Source organism: Mus caroli, chromosome 2 (genome assembly GCF_900094665.2).
Source record: "Mus caroli chromosome 2, CAROLI_EIJ_v1.1, whole genome shotgun sequence".
In the NCBI taxonomy this organism is placed as follows: domain Eukaryota; kingdom Metazoa; phylum Chordata; class Mammalia; order Rodentia; family Muridae; genus Mus; species Mus caroli.
Genome location: NC_034571.1, coordinates 26,293,267 through 26,306,642, shown reverse-complemented (window position 1 = coordinate 26,306,642; position 13,376 = coordinate 26,293,267). Strand labels below are relative to the sequence as shown.

Genomic DNA, 13,376 nt, shown 5'->3' with positions numbered 1-13,376 from the left:
AAGCTAAAAAAAAAAAAAAAAAAAAAAAAAAAAAAAAGAGATGGGATGATGGTCAGCAATCAGAGAGGGGCTGCTCCAGGGTGGGAGGTGGGGTGGGCTGGGGTGGGGGGAGACATGTTTGGGTCTCACGGCCCAAGAGGCACTGCACAAAAAGGCCAGTCAAGTAGCTCCAGATACTAGAGGGGCCAGGTAGAAAGGTAGAAAGATGTTCTCCCTCTTTCTGTGGAGAGTACGGGACACCCTAGGAAAGCAGGCACCTTACAGCAGGGGGCCCCAGCCCAAGGTCCTTCCCAGCAGCAGAGTCGTGAGCTGGAAGCAGAAAAGACCACCTACTCCATTTCCCATGCTTGATGTGCTAGTCACTTTGGGAAACTCTAAAGCTATTGAGAGGCCTCAGGCCATTTGACAGGTACAAAGAGAGCCCCTAACCTCTCCAGCAGCATAGGCTGTTTCAATCCCTAAGCTATGAAGAAATGAGCTGGGCCTCAGAGCTGGAGCAAACAATGTGATGAAGAATCAGAAGTCCTGAGCTCACCCTCAGGACCAAGCGCTGTCAGGGGCAGGCAGGCTGGCCAGCCCCCACTCACCTCTGCCTTATACATTCGAATGAGGCCCTGGTTCACTTTAGACCAGGAGGGGACAGCACTGATGTTCCACAGCTGGTTGGAGTGTTCCGCAAAGGGGCCAGTCTTCATCTGGAAAAGAAGTCCAGGAACTAGAGAAGCAGCACGCGGGCGTGCGCGCGCGCGCGCGTGCGCACACACACACACACACACACACACACACACACACACCACAGGCTTGACCTACAAGGCCTGTTGAAAAAACAGAACTTCTCTCATCCACAGCCTCTGCTTACCTCTTTCACACAGACAAAACAGAGGCTCCATCCCAATGTCTATCAAATTTAGCAATCCAGGAAGAGACCATCTCTACCCTAAGAAAGTAGAATGTGTTCCCATGCAGACAGCAGCCAGGCTTCCTTCTGCACTCTGTAGGTGCGTGGTCTGGACCTGCCCGGAGGACAGGAAAGGGGCTGTGGATGGGCCCTGATGGATCTGGTCCTCCGCACAGAGACAGAGGGAGGCTCCAGATCAGTACAGGAGGGAAGTTTAACAAGGGCAAGAGTAGGGCAGAAAAAGCCACAGCAACAAGACGAGCAGGCACATGGATAGTCTATCAGTGCTCAAACTCTGACTGCAGGAAGGCAGTGAAGCACCACCACAGGCCAGTGCAGTTCTGGGGCACAGGAATAGGGAAGCCTGTGTCCTGAGTGCGTCCTGCCAGTGAGAGTGCAGGGCCAGGCCATCTGTATTTACGAGCCATGCAGCCCGGCGGCACGCCCTCCCCCCCCCCAGGTTACAGGCAGCATGTATTTTGGGGAACAGGGCTCAGCGTCCAGCCCCATACTACACAGAAAGACTCTGGAAAGCTCTGTGAGCCTGGCAAGGAAGCAGAGACTTGGACCTCAGTGAACATAAGGTTCCAGAAGAAGCCATGCATGAAAGTGGGGTGAGCTAGGGGCTAGCTCCAGGAGAAAGGATAAGCCCAAATAGTCTATGATTCATAGAAGGACATCACAGACCGCTTTACTGCTTCGCCTGGGGTCCACACTCCCCCAGGCCTCTAGTTCAGTGAGGGCAACATCTAGATTTAAATTAGAAATGCTGCCATTTTTCCATATCACCTCCCTCCCCTGGCAAAAATCACCAATGAGCCTTTGCTCAATCAGTGGCTCCGCCCCAGTATTGAGGACAGGTTTCCAAAGCCTGCCCTGCTCCCTACACAAAATTTGTGGAGTCTTTCCTTGACCATGGGCACCAAAGTTTACAGTGCCCTCAGCTTCGGAGATATATCCCAACACTCCTGCAAAGACTCCACCCTCAATCTCTCTACTTCCTTGCCCCCGATCGATTCTGCACCCTTGCAGGCTGGAGCTATGAAGCAGGGTCCCCTACAGACCCCTGAGCGAATGACCACCTGCTTTGTCTCACAGCAGGTGCTCCAGGCTGGCTCAGCAAGGACCCTGCCTGGGGGACCAGCCTTGCTCACTAACAAGGGACATTCAAAACGGGCTGTCTGGCAGGCTACAGAGCTAGAGGCAGGCCCAAGTTGTGTAGCTCAGTTATGTCCCTAGAGAGGCCACCTCACCCTCAAGGCCTTCAGGGCCTCAGGTCCCAAGTCCTTCAGAAGGAGGTTCTGTGACTCAAGAGAAAGGAAAAAAAAATGAGGGAGAAAAAGAAATTGGGGGTGAGAAGACCCCCCCCCAAATCAGCTCATTCTAGCCACAAAGGGAGAAGAGAAAGAGCGAGAACAAGCAAGCAACTGCAGTCCCACAGTGACCCCAGGGGAATCGTGTGAGTCAGAGCAGCCATATTGAGCAGGAAATTACTCACAGACGCTGCGTTCCTGCCTCTCCACTCCCCAGAGAATCGGCCTTTTGTAAATGGTTCCTCTGTCAGTAACTGGGGGGGATGGGCAGGGTGGGGGAGGCTCAGCACAGCGCCTTCCTGTCAGCTCCTTCCCTTCCAGCTGAAATCTGATCCCTCCCTTCCCAAAACTCCAAATTTAGAAGCCAGATTGAAACTGAAATTCTTTTCCTGCCTGCCCTAGGCTCTTAAAGGCGCCAGGGCTACATTTCCTGAAGCAGTAGGAGCCCCGCAAGGTGGGCTTCCCCCGCTGTCACACCGTCCAGTACTAGCAAAGCGGTCCTGACACAAGACCCAGCAAAGAGAGGTGGTTTCCTTCCCTACTTCCTTGGGTTTTGTTTGACCAGTAAAGACTGCAGGTCTCCCTGACCAAAAGCCCTGAACACCCTGTAGGCTTCTGTGCCCTCTGGGTGAGACTGCTCACTTACTGATAGGGGTTATAAGTAAAAACTGCCAACTTCATCAAGTAGGGGTGGGGAATATCTATACATCTGTATCCATTTCTCTGTCTGTCTGTTTTGCTGTTTATCTGTGAACAGCAGCAGCAGCAGAGCGCTACAACTGCCCAACCCAGGCAGGCAGCATGCCCTTGCCACCACAGTGCCTAGCAACCAACCAGAGCTTGACTGACCGAAGAGCCTGGAACCAAGAGAAAACCAAGCCTAGCAGAGAAGGTGCACAACCACTAAAAAGCTCCCCTCCCACTTCCTACCTCTGTTACTGAAGCCACCGGAGTTCAGTGCACTTTAGCGCCTCCTTGTGGTTATTTGGACTACCGTCTATGGGGTCCTCCATTCCAAACTTTGGAAAAGGTTTTGGGGTTTTAAACCAGCCGAAACATACACACACACTAAATCTTAGCATGGGATCCATCGATCTCCAGTCCCTGAAGCCCAGTCTCGCTAGCCTCCTTGTTAGAATTATTGACAGGGACGCAAGGGGCTTGGCCAGCCGCCAGAGGAAGCAGTAACAGCTTAGGCTTTGGCCTCAAGCAGCAAGCTCTGCAGAATCTGCAGCTCCTTCCCATTCAGTCCTAGCTCTCACCCTAGATCCTCCCCAGCCCCTCGCTGCACACTCAAGTCCTGCAAAGCTATCTTTCAAGGCAGTGAGCCAGGCTGCCCCCAGTCCTTCTGACCTTGAGCCTGCCACACTGCTGAAGGCAGCATATCTCCAAGAACCAAGTAGTGGCCGCCCAGCCGTCAGTCCCCGCTCTGTTTGCTGACTTGGAAAAAATGTGTCATTCCCCTCTGGCCCCTGGAGCTTGGCACAACCCTGAGGCAAATGCTGACCAGAAAGAACCTAGAGTCAAGGCTGCTAACCAGACTTTTCCCTGCTCAGAGGCTCAGAACAGGGAGCCAAGAGAGTAGCATCCAGTCAGGAGACCACGTGTAATTTCACAGGGCAAACATGCAAGGGGCGCAGAAAGAGAAGCTAGGACCATGTGAACTTGGGGTGAGACTTGATAGGTATAGGCAGAGAGAATGACAAGTTCTAACACCTTCCAGAATTAAGGCCCTGAGACTCTGGGTCCCTTGATGAGCTCCTGGCTCTTGTCCACAAGATTCTGAGAGGGAAAGCTGACATGGGCCCAAAGCCAAGAGTTTTCAGAGTCCGTGGGCCACCTTGGGGAGTGTTCCAGCACTATACTGTAGGGACCCTGCCTCGGTGAGACAAGAGCTTCCAGTTAGGGAATGTGCTGAGTAGTGTGGGCCCAGTGACTGCCACCACAGGTGATGTTGGACCCAGTGACTGCCACCACAGGCTGCTTGTTCACCTCTCAAACACTGCTGAGGTACAGAGAGACAGAACTACTCCCAGCACTGCAGCTCCTCTAGGGATTTCAACCTGAGTCCATAACCTCTAACTTGATTGCACCCTAACACATTGCATGGCACCCTCTTAGGCCTGCTGCGGGGTCACCAAGTCTAACTAACAACTACAATTTAACCCCTCAGCCCGAGAACCCCATGGGAGCTGAGTATGGTGGCTTATTTTCTAATCCCAAACAGTCAGGAGGTGGAAGCAGGAAGACTGTCATGAATTTAAGGCCAGCTTGGGCAGCAGAGTGGAGCTCCAACTCAAGCCTAACAATGAGTCCTCCCGGTTCTGGAAGAAAGCTGGTGGCTGGGCAAGAGGGCCCAGTTGCCAAGGCTGCCTAACAGAGGCTGGCATGGCTCTCACCTCAGTGATGAACAGGATGCACTGGAGAAACATGTAGTCCTTGTGGTTCTCGCTCACCGCCTTCTCATCCACGAAATGTCTGGGCTCCAGGTGGGGGTGGTCTGGGAAAAGTAGAGGCCTGGGCTTCAGAACAGCCCTGACCCAGCCTGAGCACAAGGCGCCTACCTCAGACATTTTACAACCATTGAGATGGCATGGTAGCACAGAGCTATGGTAGAGTCCCTGCTTAGTGCACAAAGATCACAATGGGACTGAGAAATCCTTGTCACCTAGAGAGGCGCTTGCTCACTGTACACAGTTAGCCACCATGCATGTACCCATGGTAATAAGGGTGCACACAAACCTGATGTACTACCAATCAGCAGAGATGACAAACACACCTGAGCATCCTGTAACCATGACAACAGCTCTGTTCCTGGTTTGTCAGCAGCACCAGCCTCTGCTGTTTAAGAACCATTACCTACCTTAAAAGTTACCTCAGCTGGGTGTGGTGATAGATACCTTTACTCCCAGCATACAGAGATAGGTGAGTTCCAGGCTAGCCAGGAAAAAAAAAGTCCCCCTAGTGGAGCTAACCACACATTCGCTGTGTCAGAAAGGCATCATGGTGTGGAAGCACACACCACAGTGCTAGGTATCCTCTGCGGTCTCTGAGAAGACTGTGGTTAAAGTGGCTAGGATGGCAAGTTCTCAGCTATTTATTAGGTATCTGTGAGTACTAGTTAGCAGCAGTTCACTCTTCATGGAACTAAAGTGACCAGCAACCCTGTCCAATGGCAGATCCCAAGATGCTGATCATGCCTGGATAATCCCCTTCTGTAAGGAGCAGATAGAGCAGACTGGGAAGCACACAGGACTCAGCACTTGGCAGCAACTCACCTGAACCCCCACGCCCCCACATACAGAGTTCCATCCTAACTGAATGACACTGATGACCACAAATCACAAGAAGCCCTAGCTTTCATCGTCAAGCCCACAGCTGCTGCCAGGAGCAGGAGCCAGATGCACTCACCTGTCTGTCTGTCCTGCAGCAGGCCATGAGGCCCTGGTTCCTGCTCCCCCACTTCCCACTCTCTCAGTGGCATCCCACCATTACCTCCTCTAGCTGGCCACACTGGCTCAAAGCATTAGGTCCACAGCACACAACCTCCATCACTAGCTGGGCTAATCTGGTCTAATGTCCTGCTCTACAAGCTGTCATTGTGTGTCCCGAACACAACTGCACCCATTGGGTACGAGGCAGAGATGTGACCACTCACTAGTACCTATGAGCTGTGAACTGCCCCAGATGAAGGGCAGGAACTGGAAGTCATCCAGACCCCATACGCCCTGGCTGCCTGCAGGCTCCATCCTGTATGTCTTCTGCAACTTCCGCATAACCTCAAGATACCTGTGTTGGAGGGGCGGGGAGAAAGGAGAGAGAAAGGTGAGAAACGACATTTCTTCAGCACACAAAGGGTACGGAGAATGTGGGGCTCAAAGAGCCAACGGGCTTTCCTTTCCCCTCAGACGTCTTCTGTCAGGGAGAGGGACGAAACACCACCTGGAAACCAGGCTTAATGTCATCAATCCTGGCAACCTGTCATGGCCTGGGCAGGAGTCCCTCTCTCTAGTCTCAGGTGCCACTGGAAAGTGGGTGAGGTCCCTGGTGTCAGAAATCACAAGCTGTGCACATGCACATGGGTCACCTGCAGAACTGGAGGTGTGCCAACACCAGGACAGCAATGTGCCCTAGGGGCTGCCCAGCTCAGAGCAGGTCCCTGCACACCTGTGCCACCCAGAGAAGTCCACAGTCTTTGGTGGACTGTGATGTCAGCAGATGCCTGGCTGTTTCCTCGTCTATAAGAGCAGGCAGCTGTTACTGCATAAGGTTGTAAAAATTAGCCTCAGAACAGCGCCCGTATGTGGTGAACACCAGGAACCACATGCCATCTCCTCCACTCCACGGTGACTCACCTATCAAACACCTTGAAGACAATAGCCACCTGGTCGTCCACCCGGAGTACACCAATCTTGCAGAGACAACAGAGGAAAGCAGCAAAGGCAGCCTCATGCCCTAGGGAAGAAAACGGCCCAAGTTGACATCTTCTAGAAGGCCCCCACACCCAGCTCCCTGAGCAGGAAGGCCCACACTGAGGTAGAGACTGCCCCCCAGGCCAGAAGCCCTGAGCCTTTCAACAAGCACAAGCACTGCAGTCTTCCTGAGGGGCCTGAAGCGACTTCCTGCACAGGCACCTGCACCTTACTTTATGGGTTTGACCAATTAGAAACCCCAGCTTATTGAGCACCTACTATTTGGGCAGACACTGTCCATGCTGGATCCCAGTAACAAATGAGTCCTTGCCTTAAAGAGCTCATGATTAGTCAGAGACCACAGACATTAAATATTAAATATACAGTTACTACTTTGAGTTTAGCTATTTGGGAGACAAGTGGGTAACTGAGGCACATCCTAGGGGGACTTTAATTTCAGAGTTCACAGTTTTCTCCTAAGGAAATAATGTTTAAAATGAAAGAGGAACGGGGGGGGGGGGGCAGCACAAAGGAGAGTAGGAAATCATTTTAGCCAGAAGCAACAGCACACAAAGGCCCACAGTAAGTAGTCAGTGTGTCCTCAGCAGAGGGCACAGAAGGCGGCTCTGACCAGATAGATGTGAACAGCCATGCTAAGAGCTTGCATGAGCACTGATGAGGGATCACGAGGGAAAAGAACCCTCCTCTCCTAGTCATACCCACCAGCAGTCAGCTCTGCACAAAGCACTGGCTAGACCCTAGACCCTGTTCCTTATGTAGTAAGACAACTGGAAGGAGGTGCAGCCAGGTGTTTCAAGCGACTTCTGCAGACCAGACAGTTGCCAGATATGGATGAACACACGCTCAATTATGGTCACCTATAAATTTCCAAATGGGGGGCTGGAAAGATGGTTCAGCGGTTAAGAGCACTGACTGTTCTTCCAGAGGCCCTGAGTTCAAATCCCAGCAACCACATGGTGGCTCACAACCACCCCTAAAGAGGCCCTCACTCATAATAAATAAATAAATAAATAAATAAATAAATAAATAAATGAAACTAAGCTAAAATAAATAAATAAATAAATTTCCAAATGACAGCTAGGGTACCCCATGCCCCAGAACTCTTTTCCTAGTTGGGTATTAATCAAAGCTCCCCATATTCCAGAGTCTCAGAACTGTTGTCAGCAGCAAGAGGAACAGAGGACAAAGTTCTCCAAGGCTCTGCCTCCAGGCACGCCTTCCCCAGGGCTTGCTGACACTCGTGCTCCCTCTAGCTCTCCTTCCCAACCAAGTGGGAGACAGCACATCTCTCAAATGCCTACTTTAGTGGAAAGAGGAAAGGAAGCCCTTATCACAACGGGTCTCCTGGACTATGGAGGCTATCTCAACCTAGAGACCACGTCTCTTAAATCCCTGCAACAGCTTAGCCAAAATGGATGACAGAGCCAAAGATAATCAGCACAAAGAAAATGGCTGAGAGACAAGAGAGGTGAGGAGAGAGGGGGCTATCAAAGGTTTTTCTTCTCTAGGCATCTGCCCTTAGTAAGTGCTCAATAAACTATCTCTAGAGTGATGAGGTATCTAAATAGAAGCCAGCTTCACCAAGAACAGAAACCAACTCTCAGCAGTGTCATGCCTGTGGCAATAGCACCACCTGGTGGCATAAGATAGAGCCAGCAGTCACTATCCCTCCCAACAACACTGCTGAAACCCATACATTCCCACACCCATACACCCTACACACACACACACACACACACACACTTCTCAGGGGCCTGACAAACTGTTGCTTTCTCAGAGACCCCCAAGACTGTATGGAGCATGGAGAAAGCAGCTCAGGCAACATGAAGAAAGCAGCAAGGCCCCCATCACCCAGATACCTGTGCCATAGTCAATTCGTGTGGAGTTCCCCACAGCCTCCTTCAGGTAAACTGCCACTTCAGGCACAGCAGCAGCCAGGTGGGTGGGGACCACTGTGGCCACCAAGTTTTCTGCTTCCTGATAACATAAGAGACACACAGTGGTGGCAGCAGATTAGGCAGCAACTGGGTGAGCAGGCAGCCACTGGGAAGCATCAGCCTGAGTCCAGGCATCGAGACTCACCTGCTTCCCAGTTCAGAGTGGCTAGAAAAGGGGAGGGAACTCCTAGGGTGACTTGGGAGCAAGATAAGGCATCAATGCTTCCAAAGGTCTACAGAGATTATGGGATGTCCAGCCTATTATCCCCATAGTTGCTGGGTCCACTCCTAGGGCAGTAAGCATGTAGGCTAGAGTCTGCCATGACATGCACAGGAAGGTTCCAAACAGCATTAGGTATACTAGTCAAAACAAAAACTCAATGACAATGTCCCCAAGTAGCAGAATAAATACACCGCACAGAGTCCTGCAACACAATACTACACAACAAAGAAGATCCGTCTCCAGTGACAGCATGGTGAACCTGACCGACATTAAGGTCAAGTAAAGGAGACTGCAGCCAAACATACAAATAAAACCCATGTCTGCAACAGTAATGGAGAGAGGCCGGGATAGCAGCGGTCCCGAGCGTGCCGGGCCTGCCTGGCAGAGGGTGGGGTGCTCTGCAGCTTGCTTGGGTGGTAGGAGCACTGCAAACACAGATTCCTGGGCTGCTGCAGCTTGCTCAGCTACTGCTAGCTTTCTTCCAAGTTCGGACTTCTAACTAAAGTCTATCTTCTGAGACACCAAGGCCACGGATCACTGGAGTGCAGCGGCGGGGCCCCTGAGGCTGCACCCTCCCAGACAGTGGTGTGCTCACGGAGAGACAGATCAGTTCTCCCACTGGAGCTGGAGGCATCCTTGCCGGGCCTGTGAGTACAGCTGCTCTCCACTGAGACCCAAAGCTCTATTTTCCCAGTGCTCCGAAGAGACAACTTCTTCCCAAGACCAAAACCTTGGGGGCAGAGTCTCACAGCACCCACTCCACAGCCCTCAAAAGCATGGGCTGGGGGGCGGGCCGCACAAGACAGAGACTTTATGGCGTTCATTAGAAACCCATTCAAAAGCATGCACATTTGTGAGTCCACAGTGTTTCTGACAGTGTTCTCCTCTGTTACAACATGTCAGTGCAGGCTCAGTTCTGAGCATACCACGTGCGCCTCTGTACATGCATGCTGTCATGTGTGCCATTACGCTACACAGTGCCAACAAACCCTGACTGACGCACAGGCTCAGATCTGGGAACTCTGGTCAATTATGAACTGCAGGGCTTTCTCTACACAAGGTGTTCTCTAACAAAAACAGAATGGCTTAACTACAGACAACACGGACTTCTAATGTCCCTGCTGCCAAGGTAATGGATCTCTAGATTGTATTGAGATGTTTGCCTTGTTTTTAGGTTTATTTTATAATCGTGTGTATGCTTTGTGCCATGCATGTTTTGTCACATGCATGCAAGTGCCCTTGGAGTCCAAAGAGGCTGTTGGAGCCACTGGAGCTGCAGTTACAAGGAGCTGTTAGCACTCAGCATTGGGCTCTGGGAACTGAAGTCAGGCTTGCTCTAAGGGTAGCCCATACATGGCTAGGCACGGTGGCACAAGCCTTTAACTCCAATACTCAGGAGGCAGAGAAAGGAGAATGTCTGTTAGTTTGAGGCCAACCTACAGAGCAAGTTCCAGGACAACCAGAATGAACTAGGAAGACTGTCTCAAAAAATAGTAGCATGTGCTCCCAACTGCTGAGTTCTCTCTCCAGCCCCAGAGGAGATTCCATTCTTTAAAAACCTCCATCTGAGTCACCAACCTGAGCTCAAAAAAATAAAAAAAAAAACAAAATGAAGAATGGATTCTGGGAGTAAAACAGATGTTTCTAATGATGTCAGTTTGAGTCTCTGCTGCTGCAATGAACACCATGACTAAAAGAACAACAGGTTCCAGGAGATGGGTGTTGAATCGATGGACTGGACCATGTTTTGTTGGAGACTGGGGAAGTGATTGGAACTCTGAGCAGGAAAGACACTGAGCGAGTCAGACAGTGGAGGGAGGCCTGGCTTGTCAAGTGTACAGAGGAGCAGATTCTGTAAAGGCTGTTCATGGATGGTTTCTGGTCAGCTGGTGCTGAGCAATTAATCCACTGTGATTAATAAGACATCAGCATCAAAACAGACAACTCTCCTGGGCACTACTTCATTCACCAGGCTCGGCAGACAGAAGCTGAGGTCCTGGGGGCAAGGCTGCATCTCACGCTGGAGCTGAACTTGGCAACGTGTAAGAGTCTCCACAAGGTAAGGCATGAAGGACTCATGGAGGAGAGAAGCTGAGGATGACACCAAGTGGTAAGGTCACAGCCCCTGAAGCAAGCTATGGGGAGGCAGCCTCCAAAGTGGTGGAAACCACAGACAGCAGAAGGCGTGGTGTAGAGCCAACCTGAGCCTACAAGACAAGCTGTGTGAGCTGCGGATGGCAGAGCAAGAAGCAGGGCTGCACAGCCCTTTGGAGCTCAGGAGATCAGGTGTGAAGTCCAGATGCTACAAGTCAAGTTTTTGCACTGTTGAATTTCAGCTCTGCTTTGATTTGATCAACACAACTCTCTATCTTGAACCTCTCCCGTTTTGAAATAAGAAAGTAAGTTACTTGGTTTTTGTTTTATAGGAGCCCAGCTAAGATTCAGCTTTTAAGGAGAACTGGGTCTTTTTAAGTGTTAGAGTTATTTAAAGACTGGGACTTTCTCAAGTTATGCTGGAGTGTTTTTTTTGTTGTTGTTGTTGTTTTGGTTTGTTAATATATAGCCCTGGCTGACACTTGTTACAGATCCAACTGGCCCCAAACTCACAGGAATCCTCACGCTTCTGCCATCCAAATGTTGAGATTGAGTGTGTGCCACCACGCCCACACTTTTTCTTTTTCATTTTTATTTGTTTGTTTTCTCTGAGACAGGGTTTCTCTGTGTAGCCCTGGCTGTCCTGGAACTCACTCTGTAGACCAGGCTGGCCTCGAACTCACAGGTAATGATTGCCTGCCTCTGCCTCCCCTGTGCTGGGACTAAAGGTGTGCACCATCACCACCACTACCACCTGGCTTCCTTATTCTTTTTCATGGTTGCATATTGCTCACAGATGGGTGGTCTAGAACAGTTAACTTGCCCTCTGATGATGGGGACCTGAATCATTTCCAATCTGCTGCTAATAAAACAACTTAATAAGCAGCCTCACACAGGACACTGGGTAACCACGCCTGCCATTCCCAGACGACTGGCTGGAAGAGGGTGACTTTGTGATCCAGGTAAATAAAACTGCCATTCTAACAAATTTCTTGCTTTTATGCTTGGAAGCTAAGCGGCCTGCTTTGAGCACAGGTCCCATCTGGGACCATAGTAGTCTTCCACTGGCCCAGCCCAGCCCAACCCGGGCTTTGACAGTCAGTCTCACCTGATCAAGTTTGGCATACCAGGTCCTGTAGGCTTTATTCCCAAACCGGGAAGGCTGGTCCACTGGCGGGGTTTCATCAATCCACCTATCCAGCGTATCAAGAAGTGCCACCAGCTTCTCGATGGCCTGTGAAGGTGTGACAGAGGAACCACACACCACAATGATTAGTAGCCCTGCTGGAGCCACAGAAGAAAGTCCCCTAGGCTGGCAGCTCTCCTAGCTATCCCCCCTCATTCCCAACTGCCCAGAATATGAAGGAGGGTCAGGGAACAACTTTCCCTTCGAGAAGAACTCACACTTGATGTGATTTCACACAGGAGAGTGTCATGATTCTTCAGCCAGCCTACTAGATAGGCACAAATACCAACCCTAATCTTTGTTAAAGCAGATACAATTGAAGATCTTTACTGACCAACACAGACACATGAATGGAAGAGATAAAAGCTCTTTGATGGCTAGTTTAATGTCATCTTACTGTAGCTAGAGTCATGTGAGAAGAGGGAACCTTAACTGAGAAAACACCCCAGTAGATTGACCTATGGGCAAGCCTGTGGTACACTTCCTTGATTGATGATTGATACAGGAGGGCCTAACTTACTGTGGATGGTGCTAACCCTGGACAGGTGGTCCTGGGTTCTACAAGAAACAGGGGGAGCAAGCCAGTGAGCAGCACTCTCCCATGGCCTCTGCCTAAGTTCCTGTGCTGACCCCCTCGGTGATAAACTGTGACCTCAGAGTTGTAAGATGAAATGAAACCTTTCCTCTCCAAAGTTGAGTTTGGGAATGCTGCTTTATCACAGCAATTAGAAACACTAGGTAAGCGAGTCTTCACTGTCGCCATGACCATTTCAAACACTGTACAAAGACCCCTCCCTCTGTGTGTGTCTCTGAGGACGTTCTGAGCTGGGCTGACTGTGTGGTGCTTCCTGGAGGTGTGCTTCCAGGGTGAATGCAAAGGATGAAAGCAGAGAGCGAGCTGAGCGCCAGCCTTCATCCTCTGCTTCCTGACCATGACGCCTCAGAGCCCAGTCTGCCCTGTCTTCCCTACCATGATGAACTGCCAGAACAAACCCGCTCCGTTAAGCTGTTTCCTGTCAGGTCCTGATCACAGCAACAAGACACAACCTAATACAGCCAGTAATCCTGACCTCTAGAAACCACCACTTACATCTTACAGCCTGGCTGGTTTTCTCTAGTGTCCTCCACTGCTCAACACTGTAAGAACTCTACAGGAAGATAGCCTGGCTCCAGTCCTCCATTAGAACAGCACTGAGTGCCGGGTGTGGTGGCGCACGCCTTTAATCCCAGCACTCGGGAGGCAGAGGCAGGCGGATTTCTGAGTTCGAGGCCAGCCTGGTCTACAGAGTGAG

At 50.9% G+C, this 13,376-nt stretch overlaps 1 protein-coding gene across 1 annotated transcript in view; it reads right to left on the bottom strand.

The window, feature by feature from the left end:
- Window positions 1–13,376, bottom strand: part of Ptpa (protein phosphatase 2 phosphatase activator) — a 32,252-nt gene that overhangs the window by 3,921 nt on the left and 14,955 nt on the right. Inside the window, exons 4-9 of the mRNA XM_021186251.1 lie at window positions 12,007–12,132; window positions 8,504–8,621; window positions 6,567–6,666; window positions 5,876–6,000; window positions 4,611–4,711; window positions 588–695 (exon numbers count right to left, since the gene is read on the bottom strand). Coding sequence (XP_021041910.1) covers window positions 588–695; window positions 4,611–4,711; window positions 5,876–6,000; window positions 6,567–6,666; window positions 8,504–8,621; window positions 12,007–12,132 — 678 coding nt within the window. The remainder of the gene's footprint in view (window positions 1–587; window positions 696–4,610; window positions 4,712–5,875; window positions 6,001–6,566; window positions 6,667–8,503; window positions 8,622–12,006; window positions 12,133–13,376) is intronic.